Source organism: Leiobunum rupestre, chromosome 5 (assembly GCF_980474605.1).
Source record: "Leiobunum rupestre chromosome 5, qqLeiRupe1.1.hap1, whole genome shotgun sequence".
Taxonomy (NCBI): Eukaryota; Metazoa; Arthropoda; class Arachnida; order Opiliones; family Sclerosomatidae; genus Leiobunum; species Leiobunum rupestre.
The window spans coordinates 5,543,957-5,559,704 of NC_143388.1; the positions used below are offsets into that span (position 1 = coordinate 5,543,957).

A 15,748-nucleotide genomic window follows, 5' to 3' on the forward strand; every position below is an offset into this window, starting at 1 on the left:
CCCTCCTACGCATTTGATAGATATATATCTTCCACATATAATAAAACGTAGAGTGAAAAATACCACATGGTAAACACTCTTAAAGATTATGTATACCCGATTACTTATTTATCACAACTTTATTTGTTAGATAAGTTTATTAATCACAATACACCGATCTTAATAATTAATCACCTAGGCTGATAGTAAGTGTAGGGAGCTGTTGGCTCGCGTGGCATGAAGTGCTTTCCACCACCTTCGTACGCACTGTAACCCGGCCACCTTTTTAAAGGCATTATAAGTCGATAGATGACTTGGGCCTAAGGGTGTGCCTTGGGTATTAGCCTAGCTGATTATTATTATTATTATTATTATTATTATTATTAAATAGTATCACGATGCTTTTTCTTAATTAAATCAATAACACATATTTCTTTCAAAGGTCTTACTTTCAACCATTTTGGAATACTTTGTCAATTTCGATTGCACTGATGAGACGTTTCAAGAACTGCGACTTCAATTTTCGGAAACCTACTATAATGCTATCATTAAACCAAGTGAACTCTCCAACTCTCTGAGACTTTACATACTCGATTTAAATAACTGGACACCTATGGATAAGAGAACTCTGATACAAAAATCAACTTTGCAGAATTTGAAATCATTTTGGCAACAACTCATCAGCCATTTGTTCGTCGAGATAATGGTTCATGGAAATTTTACACCCAGTGTAAAATTTTACAAAAATTTAACCACGTTGTTTCCTTTAAACCAAGTTAATTTTTTTCCAGGAATCACTTGAAATAGCAAACATGGTTCGGCAAAAACTAAAATACGAACCACTTCTTCCGGACATGTTACCGCAAGTTAGTTTTAAGATATGGTTTTGAGAATTCGAAATCTCATTTTGTTTCTTTTATAGTTAAGAACATTGAAAATCCAAAGAGGACAGAGAATTTTGCGTGTCATGTCTTTCAATAAAGACGATACAAACTCCAGCGTCAGCAATTACTACCAGCTTGGAAGAGGAACCGTATCTCTTTCTTGCAAGATTGAATTACTTTTGGTATAACGCGAGCAACCCAGTAAAAAAACTTTACTTGTTTCTAGGGCAGTTCATTTGTATACGCAATACCACTAGGCTGAGTAGGCTTGAGTTAAGTGGCTCGGAACGAATCTAGAGCAAAGTCAGTGGAAGACTTGTAAAGCTTAAGTACAGGGCCCTAGCTGGAACATGCTCATAGTTAGGGAACCCGAAAGTAGTTAAGAGGAAATCTCGAGAGAGGCTAATGCATCTTAAGCGCAGGGACAATGTTATTCGGCCAATGCCTTCGTAGTCTTAGATTGAAGCTTCAAGAAATTTGCCGAAAAAAGGCAAACGTAAGTCATCTTGTAACGTATGCCAACATGATTGAAGATTAGAGAGGTTAAGCACAGCGGTCTAGAAGTTTGAACGAATACGTCGGGAGTCACGTAACCTCTCTCCAAGGTTTTCTTTTCGCGTTTATACTAAAGAGTCGGAACCTTTTATAACTTAAAGACGAAGCCATATTTAGGTCTAAAGAGTTTAAATCAAAATACTGAACGTTACAATTTATCTGCTCAACAAAACGAGAACGAACTATGGCAGCTAAGAGCAACAAACACAAGGAGAACGCAGCTAGTCTTTAAACACGCTAACGCAGTGTTGTGTACAAATTTCATTGGACGAGCCTTTACGCTGAACTTTTTTTTTACGAGTGGGAGGGAAGACAATTTCTGAATTTTCCCCTTCCGACGGCAGCAGGCGCTAAAGCGTCTAACCAATGAAATCTGTACACAAGAAAATGCACGACTTCTGACGGTTGGCGTTCTCCTTGTGTGGGGTGCTGTGTTTGTTGCTCCTAGATGGCAGGTTGTTCCTTTTCTAGCCACGTGCATTTCAAAAATCGTAAAAACTGCTTGAAATAATTCTAAGCTTGGTATATTTTAGGTGAAATCGGAGACATATTTAAAGTAAAGCAGGGTACATTAAATCAAATGTTTGTCTTTAGACAATGCTCACAGCATACATTGGCTCGTTTTAGTATTGTTTAAACCAGTTTCTTTTTTCGTCATGTACCCGTGTTTTGCGAATATTTTGAAAATGTGTTAATATTCTATTGTAACTGGACCTAAGCAGTCAAAGTGAAAGCACGCTTAAATGATTTTAAAAAAGAATTTAATATGTCGAACAACTAGATAATCTCGACGTTGTCGTTCAAACTCTTAAGCGTCCTGCTTAACCTCTCTATAGCATTAATTTAACACCCTTAGAAACCAATTAATTCCACTATTTTAATATGAAGCTTTTGGTCGACCTCATGGGAACTTAAACAATACAGAAATCGCGTAAAGCCTTTATTCCCATTTACCCCAAATCTTCACATAAATACACCGTTAAGTACCAAATTAAATAGGACTGATCTATGTCTCGTTCGAAAATTTCAAAGATCTCTGCCAAAACTGCACCAGTTATCGTAATACATAGATTTACTACCTAAATTTTTACGACCTAAATATTTTCGACCTCCATAGTAAGCCTCACTCGCTCCACCAATTGTATCAACTTGGTTTTCAAAATTTAGTAAAATTAGGTATAATATTTATGAAAAACGTTATAAACATTTAGAGGTTTGGCGCGCATTCCACGAGGAATAAAGTTGATAACCACAATGGCTTACTATATATTAGTGTTATTAATTTTCCGGAAAAATAAAAAATTGAAATATCAATTACTTTTTAAGGGTTTTTAATTTTTTTTTAAACTTATTATCGAGATAACATGTCTAATAACAGTAAACATACTAAAAAACATAGTGTTACATTGTTAATCAGTTTAAAGCTAGTCTAGAGGTTTAGTTTTACTTTTAGATTCGAAAAAATGAGTCGAAAATGCCGCTTTAGTTATATTGGCAAATAATATTAGACTAATCATGGAATGAAAACTTTTTTGTGGAAAATTTTCCAACTTACAACACTATTATATATTAAATGATTTTCCTAAAAACATACTAATCTTAGTTGCTAATAATACTAGCCTGCTGATACAATTTCTTTTAAGGCTTTCATGCAAGAACCATGTTTCAATCAACTGCGAACTAAGGAACAATTAGGATACGATGTCAGTTGCAATACTTCGAGCACTAATGGAATTCTGGGATTTATCGTGATGGTAAACAGTCCCGCGGATAAATTTAGGTTCGTTAAATAAAAAATTAAATAGTATATGGGCTATTTATGGTTACGTCAGAATTTCAATGTCCCCCTCATCTTTGGAATATTGTTAGAAACCTTAAATCATGTAAATACAATATCTTCGCATGAACCGAATTATGTTGCAAATTTTGATACTTTTTAAACTATTAACTTATTTATCAAGTTTCAAAAGGACGACATCAAATTACCTCTTCGAGATGTTCAATTAATTTAAATAATATAAATTTCAGACAATTAAGAAGAATAAGATATTACCTTCTTGTTTTTTCCCATTCAAATAATGAAAAATGATATGAACAAAATTGAACATTTATTGGTAGTATTCCGTTATTTTACCGCAAATATTTAAACATTGCCATCGTTCTTTTAGAATATGGGTAAGGGTATTATACCTCGGCTGTCTAAAACGCTTGGAAAAATAGCAGCCACTATCCAAGATAGCGAAAAAATTTACTCAATATTCAAAAAATTAAGGGAATTAAAAATCACAATGAAACTATAATTATCCCCTACACTAAAATAATAATCGAAGTTCACAGTTTATGAACGATAGGCAATTATGGCGAATAATTTATTTACATACGTACTTAAATTTAAAAGGTACTTACTATTTTGTTGTGGCTGGCGTAAATGGCGAACAAAGTTTATAGACTTCATGATACTCTTATTGGATCGAAAATACATTTACCTAATGGAGAGTTAGTCTTGCTTAAAAATAATGGCAATGAAGTCCTGTCTCTAAGACACGTCTATAATAAGTAATCCATATTAATTCTATCAAGTTCAGAGATTAACTATTGATAGGGAACTAAATCGATTTTTAATTCGCTTTTTTCTCTAATACAGAACTCCTTCTGCGTAGAGTTTGCAAGTTCTCTCCCCATTTGTTAAAGGGGTTTTCCCCCGAGTTCCCCTTTCCATAAAAATTGTAGAGGTTAGCGGTATAGTTAGCGTGGCATAACGGGCTTGCCACCATCCTCCTACGCATTGAAACCCGGTCATCTGTTTAAGGCATTATAAGTCGCTCGATGACTTAGGCCTAAGGTGGTGCCTTGAGAATTAGCCTAGCTAATTATTATAATAATTATTAAGATAGTTCAATTTCTTTTCATAGCTGTTCTTACGTAGACCAGAGAATTGAAAAATTCCTAAAAGTTTTTCAACAGAAAGTATCAGAAATTGGTGAAGACGAGTTTGAAGTGGCAGTTTCGTCACTTGTGAAAAGCAAAAATTCTTCTGATTTGCGCATGGGAGTGGAAGCGAGTCGTAATTGGTCTGAGATTGTGACTTCGTGGCATGTCTTTGATCGTCTTAAACAAGAAACAGAGTTTTTGCGAAATATTAAAATAAACGAATTTAAAAAATGGACCGAAAATATTATGAACAAGGGATTGGCGAGGAAATTAAGCATTCAGGTAACCCGATGCTTTACTTATACATGTTAATAGGAAACGGTGTTAAATATTTTCGTTGCAGGTGGTAGGACAAGGTGACCAAGCTATGGAAGAATGCATTCCCTTCAAAAGCCAGAGCTCGCCCAGTGACGAGTTGCAATATTTTTATTGCAAACAAACCGATAAGGATATATTTGTCGAAGAAATATCAAAATTTAAAAGAACCTTGCCAGTTTTTAATGTTTGCCAGATTAACAACTAAATTTAAAGATTTTATAATCGGAAAAAAATGTTTTACCCTTAATAAAAGCATATGTAGACATTGACAGTTTGATTTATCCCTCTAATTGTTCTTTTCTTTTTGCAAAAAGTAACATTGTTTATGTCATTTATAAAAAGCTGATATTATAGAAAATAGCTTATTAGCAACAAAAATTGTGTTTATATCAAATAGTTCTTTATATTAGTAGACTTATTAATATTTTATTAATTTTTTATGATTTATTTAACACTTAACCTTATAAAAGTGTTTTATCTATGGTTAATAAATCATTCCCAATTAATTGATGCATTATTAATAACGATTGATCTTGTCGCTAGATATTCTACCAGTGGCGTCTAGTTACTCAAAGATATGCATAAAAAGAAATTAAACCAATTTGTATAATCTTAAAAGCTATTTAACATGTAATGCCAAATGTGTACAGTTTTAGAGACAATATATTTTGTCGAAGAAAATAAGGAAGTTAATTTTGCGCAGCCAGTCAACCCGAAATGATGGTAATACTATATTAGCCTTAATCTAAGATTTTTAGAGAAAGCTATCGTGGAGTTAATGGCGAGTGTTATTCCTATCGTACTTCACTATTTCTGATGAATCTTCGAACAAGGATCTACAAATAAACGATTTATAAAAAGACATTCACAAGGAAACTACCGGGGGGGGGGGGTTTATCTCCGATTTTTTTCAAACTCGAGGGTAACTTGAAATTCGCTGAAGGGAAAAGTTACAATGGCCATGGTAACCGAAAATGTTTTTGACAACTTAAATTGTAATTTTCCTTTTTAAAATAGCTGGGTATTTGGTCTGCAATTTCTCGATCATATTCGAAGAAGGAACACTCCTGGACGTCTCAGCACCCATCTCGTGTCGCTGTGGCCTGACTGCTTCGACATGTTGGGCCTTATTGTGTCAGACCTGAATCCAACTGACTTTTTTCCCCAATTTGAGAATCCCTAACGTATTCAGGTTATCAAGGATATCCAGGTACCGTACGAACCCTGTGTAATACAGGGTGTTTCAAAAGGTTTAGGATTTGCATTTAAGGAGTTGTGGGGGTGAGTTGAAAAGTATGCCTGTTCTTTTCCCATTTTCCTACGATGAGTGAAAAGAGCGCCAGAGAGCTTCAGATTGTGGCCTACTAGTCCTGGAAGTAGGCTGCAACATGTGCAAAATCAAGCAGCAGGGAAACGCGAACATTAAGGTTGGGGTTCGTTTGATAAGTAAAAAAAAGGACTATGTAAACAAATCGAGGTAACCAGCGTGAAAAAGTAAACTTAAACAGTATTTAAAGTCGTGATGGACCGCGATTTCTCATCACTTTCAAAATGCAACAATGGAGTTCACTTCGGAAGAACTGGCGGATAGTCATTTCGTGTATGGACTAGCGGATGGCAATGCTTTGGCATTCGCAAATTCATCGTACCCCCGAAATCGCATCTCCCTGCTACTTGGTTATGTGCTTGTTGCAGCCTACTACCTTTTGAAACACCGTGTATAATTTATTTATTTTCAATGTGTTCCTATAAATTATCTGAAAAGACCCTTCAAAATCCACACGAATCCCTTCAAGGGATATTGGTCAAAACTTCTCAAAAGTGGTCACAAAGTATCAATTGTTCTTAATAAGGTGCCGTGACATCTTTATAATTGTAGCAATCTTAATATATTGAGATAGAGAGCTGAACCTTAACCTATATACTTTTCATGTACAGTGGATAATATAAATCACATAATTGTGACGTCCGCCATCTTGAATCCAAGGTGGCTAACGGAAGATAAGTATTTTCAGAGGAATAGTACCACTTTAATTCGATATACTTTCAGTGTGTGTTTTGGAATATTAAAAGAACTATTAGAAACTCATTATAAGGTCCACCATATTGCAAAATGGCCAATATTTTTGTAGCGTATGTATCGAAGAATACTTCCTAATCTAATACGTCTATTTACGAATTATTAAAACAGTGCATTTGACCAAAATAACACAGGTTGTGGCCGGTTTAGCAGGCTTTCTGACAACATAAGATTTCTGACCACATAAACCGGTTTTCAGGACAAATGACCAGGTTCTTAATTCACAAGTAGTTTCTCAGGCCAGATGACGAGGTTCTAAATCTCCTTGAATACGAAGGGGCTACGCCTCCCATCTGAACAAAAACGCATGATACGTAGAACAAGAACGGCACCTCGTTTTGTTAAATTGAAATTTATAGTTTTTACAATACATGCTCTACAAAAGTAGATACCATTTTTGAAGATGGCTGACGATATAAGGAGTTCAAGTGACCGATTTGTTGCTCTTATTATAATAGTTCTTTTAATATTTCTTCAATACGTCACCTTGAATTAAAGATGGCAGAGGTAACAATTACATGATCTTTACTATCCCCTGTGTTGCGAAAGAGTATTACAAATAAAGCTCTTTCCTTTAAAATCTATTTAAACTTAAATATAAATTTAAACTTCTTGTAATTTTCATTTTGTACCTTAAATAATGTATAGATTAACTTTAAAAATATAACTACGTGTTTTCGCGCCAAAAATAACCAGTGTACTTTCTATTTCATTGTATTATATTATTGTATTCCAAGCTTTTAAAGGTATTTTCTCCCAACTTTCCTCCTGAAATAAACTGTCAACCTTTGGGAGCCTTTACCGATGATCCATTGCCAATAAAGTGTAGGGCAGGGGCAACGGTCGAATTTCCAAGAAACTCGCCAATTTGCGAAAAGGGTTAGTTTCTCTGACCATCGCCGCCATCCCCGAGAGTCATAAAAATCACTTCTCAAGCAATTTGACTTCTTTGGGATGCCGCGTGCCAAGGGATGGCTACCTGGGGGCGTAAGAAGGGGGAGAATGAAGCTTTCGACGGTTCCCAGGGTCCTACACTGGGCAGATCTCTTGAGCCCGCTAACCAGAGAAGTTCTCCTTCCAAAATTTAAACTTTGATTTTTTCGTGTAAATAAATGCAGTTTTTATATTTTCAAATTCCAACGCATTATTTAACCTACTAACACGTTACCAATCACCAATTACCATCACCTAGCTTCAAGACCGTTTCCTTCACTTCAAGACCGCAACAACTACCTATATACAGGGTCTTTTTTTTTGCTCGGAAAAGTGTTTTTTTTTCAAAAACTATTTATAGTACCGATTTCAAATTTGGAAGGTCAATTCTCTATACCGGGGGACATCAGTTTGAGAAATTTGAGCGTTTTCGGTAATGTTTTTCACCAATTTTGAAAAATTATTTTTCGACCACTAGGTGCGAGATAAAAAATTTCTATTATAAAGTTGTAGGCCGTCATCGAAAACCCTTAAAAATTGTTCACTCGACGAAAAACAACTTATTTATCAGTGAAAATTCGAGCTTGAAAAATTTACAAGTTGGTGAAGCCAAATTACGATTGTTTGAAACGATAATTGAAAAGGGAACAAGTCTAATACAAACGTAGTAGAGTTTTCACACTTGAAAAAATGTACACGTTTGGTTTTTAAATGCAGATATTTTATTCACATAAATTTTTACAAAACATTTTCAATAATATCACCATTGGCTGCAACACAGGTTTGTGCGCGGACAATTAAGTTCTCAAACGCTTTCTCTACCATTTCTGGTGTGACGTCTCGGCAAGCACTGATTATTCGTCTAATGAGTTCCTCCCTAGTTTCAATGGGCGTGGCGTATACCTTTGCTTTAACGAATCCCCAGAGAAAATAATCCAGCGGTGTTAGGTCAGGTGACCTTGCTGGCCAATGCACTGGACCATTTCTCCCTATCCACCTTTCAGGAAACTCGTTGTTGAGGTGCTCAGTTACTTGCCGGGAAAAATGCGGAGGGGCGCCATCTTGCTGAAACCACAACTGACGTCTTTCAGCCAATGGAAGGTCGTCGATTGCGTCACTCAGTTCGTTCTGTAGAAAATGTAAATACCTTTGGCCGTTGAGGTTCGTCGGCAGGAAAAAGGGACCAATCAAACGGTTTCCAACAAGTCCAACCCAAACATTGACCCGTTCAAATTGAACCTGGTGATGATATTCAAAACCCCAATGTGGGTTGATGTCAGACCAAAGATGGCTGTTTTGATGATTAAAGGGCCCATCTCTAGAAAATGACGCTTCGTCGGAGAACAAAACATGGCGCAAAAATTGTCTATCTTCTTGGACAGCATTTAGTAACCAGTTGCTAAATTCATAACGTCTTTGATGGTCTCCGTCAATTAGTCCTTGGTGGAGCGTAGCTCTGTATGGGTGATAGCGATTCTTACGAAGAATTTTCCACACACGATTTGCAGAACAACCCAAATCAGCAGTGGCGTTAGCGCAACTGTGACGAGGATATGCCACAAAGTACGCGAGTACATTGTTCTCGAAGTCTAAATCCGGTTGACCCAATCCGCGAAACCTAGGTTGCAAGTTACCAAATTGATTGAAATCGTGAATTGCTCGTCTTACTGTATTTACAGATGGTGCTCCATTTGGATGTCTTTCTGCGAAGATTTCAGACCTATAGCCTCGTGTTTTTTAAATCCGGTCGTTTTTTTAACCAAAGTTTCAACTGGATTAGGTAATTCGGTTTCAATTATCGTTTCAAACAATCGTAATTTGGCTTCACCAACTTGTAAATTTTTCAAGCTCGAATTTTCACTGATAAATAAATTGTTTTTCGTCGAGTGAACAATTTTTAAGGGTTTTCGATGACGGCCTACAACTTTATAATAGAAATTTTTTATCTCGCACCTAGTGGTCGAAAAATAATTTTTCAAAATTGGTGAAAAACATTACCGAAAACGCTCAAATTTCTCAAACTGATGTCCCCCGGTATAGAGAATTGACCTTCCAAATTTGAAATCGGTACTATAAATAGTTTTTGAAAAAAAAAAACTTTTCCGAGCAAAAAAAAGACCCTGTATATCCACTGTTTCAGTCCGATTGAGATATATATACATTTTCTCAAAGACAATTAGCTCTCCCAAACACCCTGGGCGTGCAAAGTATATTGGTCAAATTTCAGCTATCTGTCTCAATATATAAAGCCTGGCGCAATTTTAAAGATGTCACCGAACCGTGTCAATAACAAATGATACATTGTGACCACATTTGAGCAGTTTTGACCAATTTCCCTTGAAGGGATTCGTGTGGATTTTAAAGGGTCATTTCGGATATTTTTAGAACACATTGCAAAATAAATTATATTACAATTTGGTCTAAGTACGGCCCTTTCTGGTTTTAAATCGAGTGCCCTACAATCTAAAATTTAGATTATCGATTACTGTTCGTGAAAGAAACTAAGATTACAATAAAGTGATACCAACGGGATTAAGTTAACTAATCTTTTTTAATAAGCGAGTACGATATCTACATAATTGATGGACCCCGATACATAAGTAATTCCAAGTTTATATACAATAAAATAAAAATGAAATGCACTTTATTTAGTCACTTAAAAAAAAAGCTAATATCGTAAAATGTTGATAAGCGTTACAAAAAAGAGAAAAAAATGTTTATACAATTGAGCTATGACGTAACAATCACATCGGAGTGGTTAACACTTTCGGCTCACAGCTTGTGGCGCTGGGTGAAAACTCGGAACAACAACTTTGGCATTTAGTTTGCAAGTTCTCTACCCGCTGGTTAAAGTAGTTTTCCTGGAGCTCTTCGGTTTCCTCTTACTTAATCACTTGACGGTAATAGTAAGTGTTGGGAGCTGTTGGTTCGCGGGGATTAAGGGCCATCTGAATTAGGGCTTTAAAAGTCTCCTGATGACTTAGGCCTAAGATGGTGCCTTGGGTATTAACCTAGCTTATTGTTGTTATCATAAATCTATAATATTGTTCCATAAGTTTGTCAATTTGGGAAATATTTTACTGAGAGCTAGTAACGGAGTGACGTCACGACAAGAACAAAATCTCCACCTAGAGGTAGCGAGGCGCTGTCAAAGGCTACGTGTGACGCGTTAGCAAGCTGACGCAAAACGGTGACGAAGCCCGTAATGCAGTCTGTCTTGTGAATAGCTCTCAGTAAAACTTTTGCATGTAAAGAATAGGAAGTGTCACACTTATGTAAAAATATTATGCACGTATGGTATTATCAAAAGTAGCATAAGACCCAAAAGTGTGTCAGAACGGTATAGTAGTTAATGAGAGTTTGCCGCAAAGTAAAAAGCGGAAACGAGGGGGGTCGAAAAATACGACATAAAAATTGAGGTACTCCAGCGCCGCCGAGTGAGGCGTTTTAGAACGTATGTCTACGGGCGAGTAATTCGAAGAGATAAAATCGCGCCAAACTATAGACTAAATATAAAGTTGCTAGTTCTATTCCAACTAGTAGGTAAATTTTAATAGGCGCTTTTGGGTCTTATGCAACTTTTGGTATTATTTATAGCTAAATATAAAGGTAGCCCCACTTTTCTCCTCTCAAGTATTTGAAAGTTGCCACTCGTTCTAACTCCGAAGCTCAAACGTGTTCTAAAATGAGCCTAACGTGCATGGCTATCACTGTCTCTTACGTCCCGCCTTGAAAATCTCGAGTCCATAATTGGAGCCCAAAGAAAAGATCGCTCAGATGTGAGGATACTTGTGGTCGCTGGCATTCTTCCAACGTTTAAATGAATTGCAAATTCAATATGTATTTGTGCAAATAGAAGTAGTTTTTTCTGGTTAAAAATCAGTTATCGAAACGCAGGAGTATAGAACTGCAGGGGTTTATGGTTTGTTTAATAGTACTTTGTAAAATTTATTTATGAACTGTATTGTGCAAAAATGTCACAAAATATAATCTTCGTTTTGAAATTATATAGAGTAACAATGCTTTCAATCAAATAATTTCAATGACACGAAATGCTACGGTTAAACTACTAAAGCTCTAAAATTCAGTTAAAACATTTTACGGGAATCAGCCAAATTGAGAAGAGCTAGTGTAAATTTGTTAGCTTTTTGTAGCGCGGGTCATATATTGACGTGCCAAGGAGTTAAAAATAACTTTTTCGCATTCAATAATGTTTCGATTAGTAGAACTACAGCTTATATGAGATTATGTGTAAAGATCCAACTACTTTCGAGAATAAGACTAAAAATTTTGTAATCGTTAATATTTGATAACTTATTCTTTTGAGAGCTAATTCTAATGGCATTTAATATAATGAAATACTTGATTCTGTTTTGATTATTATTTAGGATGACTTAGAGTAATTCGCGTTAAATTTTGAAACAGCAACTATACTGCAGCGACTCGATGGCATTCTGTAGTTTACCAGGAATATATACGTATATCACATTCGAGTCAGCATTTTATGACAAATACGGGTTTCACTTTGGGTGATTATTTCCTGTTCTCGTCTCTAAATTGGAAATTGTTCGACAGGAGTAGTTTTTACACTAGCCAAATGTTTAGCATTTCTTAGGGAACTGGATCACTGCTACCATACGTCGCTTAAGCAACGTACACAGTTCATGTCGAGTTTCTCGCAATTTTATTTGGTCAAAACTGAGATTGAAACCGACTTAAACTGGGTTTTAAGGTCTAGTGTTTTAGCCCAAGGCCCTTTTCCAACAGTGCTGTTACCTTGCCATCAATTCACCAATACAAAAATACTAGGTTGATATTAATCGCATCCAATTTAACTTCCGATGGTTTTTTTAAATTACAGCTCTAGCAGTGTCTAGAAATTAACATGCATCGTTTGGGTGTTTCAGGTGGCATTCAAAAAGTAAAATTGCCAAAAAGTGTCAGGCCCAAAAAAAAAACATGTAAAGACGACTCCGAGGGGCAGGTCACTTCCATTTTGGGTGCGTCTTAATCATAGTAAAATGAGAAAATCAGGGTAATCGTGATCAAATCAGGGTAATCAAGATTAAAAAATCTAATCAAGATTAGAAAATCTAATCACGATTGAAACGAGATTTAATCATTCTAATCATGATCTTATCTTTTTAATCAGGATTTAATCATTTAAACGAGATTTAATCATTCTAATCATGACCCAATCTTTTTAATTAGATTTAACCATTTAAACGAGATTTAATCATTCTAATCATGACCTAATCTTTTTAATTAGTTTTAATCATTTTAATCACGATTTAATCAATATAATCGGTCGAATATAGAATTTATCATTAAAATCAAAACTAAAGTACGATTTAATCATACTAATCACGATATAATTTTTTAATCAGGATTTAATCATTTTAAACAGATTTAATCATTTTAATCAGATTTAATCATTTAATCATTCTAATCATGATTAAACGTGATTTAATCAACTTAATCGTGATTAAATTGAATTTAATAAAAATAATCACGATTAAATCGTATTTAATCTTTTGAGGGGTGCGTCGTTAATCAAGGAAGTGACCTGCCCCTCGGACGACTCTGACTATAATTGTCGTGAACTTTACCTGAATAAGAAAATCTTGAACCTTTAGCCTTGTGCCAACCGTTAATTATTTTAAAAAAACTAGCTACCATAAACGACGCTAGATTTTATCTTGGTTCGGGAGACATGATAGGATAATTAGGATTGGTTTATTAGAGTAATCCTCCGGTAAAGCTCACTATAAAACTAACAATGTAAGACGACCACCCACCAATAGGCGCTTCAATAAATCATCCTCCCAGGAAATCACCAAGAAGTAATATTTCCGAGAGCCAGGACCTGCAAGTCATTGTTTATATAGTGCTTGTTAAAATAACGGAATTTTTCACCTTTAGGGCCGCAACAAGCGCTCCACATGGCGTTCCTTTTTAACCAGGTAGCATTGTTGACATAGTAAGGCTTCGCAAAAACAGGACGTTCTGTTTACAGGTGAAAAGTTTCCATTTTTTCCACAAGAACTATATAAACAATACCTTGCGGGTCCTGGCTCTCGGAAATATTACTTCATGGCGATTTCCTGGGTGGATGATTTATTTAAGCGCCTGCTGGTGTGTGTGGGTAGAATTAGTGCATTTTTCAGACACTTTTAAGTTCAAACTACAAAATTATTCAACGACATTATTGTTTTTTAAAGAAAACTGCACTCGCAAATTTGACAAAAAACTATGGCAGTATTACTGAGGAACCCGTGCAATCACGATCTCATTACAAGGGCTGTTTACTCGCTGTTATCTCTGGTATTTTATTAATGACAACGTCAACCATGATTAAATATAACGGTCAGCGAGCTTAGATGGCGCCACGTGCTCCACGACGGGTAGTCATTTTAGTATTCAGAATTTCAAGCTGAGAAATAAGGAATTTTTTTAAACTGGACCTGTGGCCAGTAGAGCCTAGGTAGTTTAATTAAAAACTGTCCACTGGCCACTTACCATTTTTAACTTTCAAAATCAGGCTTTCATAACTTATGGTCAAATTATCTATTCTTGACAATATGTGCTAGAAGCAAAGCCCAAACAATTTTAGGGTTTAATAAACTATTTTTGTAATGAAAACTTTGAATTAATTAAGTGGTCACCAGGGCGACTTATACTCTTTACACACGAGGCCTAAAAACCGCATTTAACTAGGTTTAGTTGAGGTTTTTTAACAAGAGTTGGTACCTTTAGCTATTTAACGGTAAAATGTGGTACTGAAGTTTAGCCGTTAAAATTCTATGGCAATGGACGCTTCAATAAAAGATACTCGGTTTTTACTTCCCTCTCCAAATTCATCTGGGAAGGAACTATTTCCGGTCGGTCGGTTAAACGGTTAGGATGGCTAGCCAAGAAGTCATATTTAAGCCAATTGGAGACGCGTTTTTGCCCTCATGAGATTTTTGTGTCAGATAAGAAATGCGTCGACTAATGTTAATTTTCGATAATATATTTTAAGGTAAAATATATAATGTTACTAAAACTAAATATAGGAAGTTAATAATATTATTATTATCATCCTCTTATGGTTTAAATAATTAAAATTATACGGACTATTTTAAGGCTTCTCATGGAGGCAGAGTTAATTAATTTCGTAACAAATTACCTTTCGGAAAAAGATGAAAACTAATTCCTTTAGAACTAAACGTATTACTTTTGCAGTACGATATGCAACAAGTGTTTCCTTTTAACCAGGTAACTTTTTTGGCATGTTAAGGCTTAGCAAAAAACCGATGTTACGTTCGAGAAAAGTTTCCAGCTTTCTAATATTTCAACAAGCACTATATAAATAGTAACTTATGAGTCCTGGCTGTCGAAACTATTACTTCTTGGCAATTTCTGGGAAGATGTTTTATTTAAGCGCCTATTGACGGATTTTGAAATGACGTTTTAGCGCGCGACACTACAGCCTTCTTTGCGTGCTTTTTTGACCATAACATGTAGATTTATTTTCACGCGCAAAATGAATTTTAAAAGCCGTCAAAATAGTAAGTACCTCCAAGATTCTTCATATGTAAGACTCCTTGAAATTAAGCGATTTCCGTTAATATCTAAATCCAAATTTGTAAGCGGTAAAATTTAAAACTCTAATACCCTCGTCAGACAAGGCCTAAAAATCGAGTTTAGCCAGGTTTAAATTGAAGTTTTTTAAACCGAGTTGTTTGCTTTAACAGTATTAAACTTTTCCCTTGTAAGAAACGTCCCTTGTTAAAAACGTCCCTTGTTAAGAACGTCCCTTGTTAAGAACGTCCTTTGTATGGAACGTCCTTTGTATGGAACGTCCCTTGTGAAGAACGTCGCTTGTTAAAAACGTCCCGTGTTAAGAACGTCCCTTGTTAAAAACGTCCCTTGTTAGGAAAGTCCTTTGTATGGAACGTACTTTGTATGGAACGTCCCTTGTATAAAACGTATCTGGTTAGGAACGTCACTTATGAGGATCGACCCTTGTTTGGAAGGAGATTTACGATTTCCTTTTAACGTCTTCACTTCTTGTTTTTAAAATGAC

At 35.6% G+C, this 15,748-nt stretch overlaps 1 protein-coding gene across 1 annotated transcript; it reads left to right on the forward strand.

Annotated features, from left to right (window-relative positions):
* Positions 1-204: 204 nt before the first annotated feature.
* Positions 205-4,914, forward strand: LOC149943396 (nardilysin-like). Its single transcript, XM_090175502.1, has 7 exons — positions 205-316; positions 422-709; positions 771-845; positions 902-1,045; positions 3,062-3,198; positions 4,331-4,631; positions 4,693-4,914. Exons 2-7 carry the CDS (start codon positions 593-595, stop codon positions 4,870-4,872), a joined length of 954 nt encoding a protein of 317 aa, XP_090031628.1. The 5' UTR covers positions 205-316; positions 422-592; the 3' UTR covers positions 4,873-4,914.
* The last annotated feature ends 10,834 nt before the right edge of the window (positions 4,915-15,748 follow it).

Excerpts from the sequence above, each read along its gene's own strand:
- LOC149943396 (XM_090175502.1), top strand. The coding sequence starts at position 593 with ATGGATAAGAGAACTCTGATACAAAAATCAACTTTGCAGAATTTGAAA. Across the intron at positions 710-770 it reads ATGGAAATTTTACACCCAGT|GAATCACTTGAAATAGCAAA; the intron begins GTAAAATTTTAC and ends ATTTTTTTCCAG. Across the intron at positions 846-901 it reads TTCCGGACATGTTACCGCAA|TTAAGAACATTGAAAATCCA; the intron begins GTTAGTTTTAAG and ends TTTCTTTTATAG.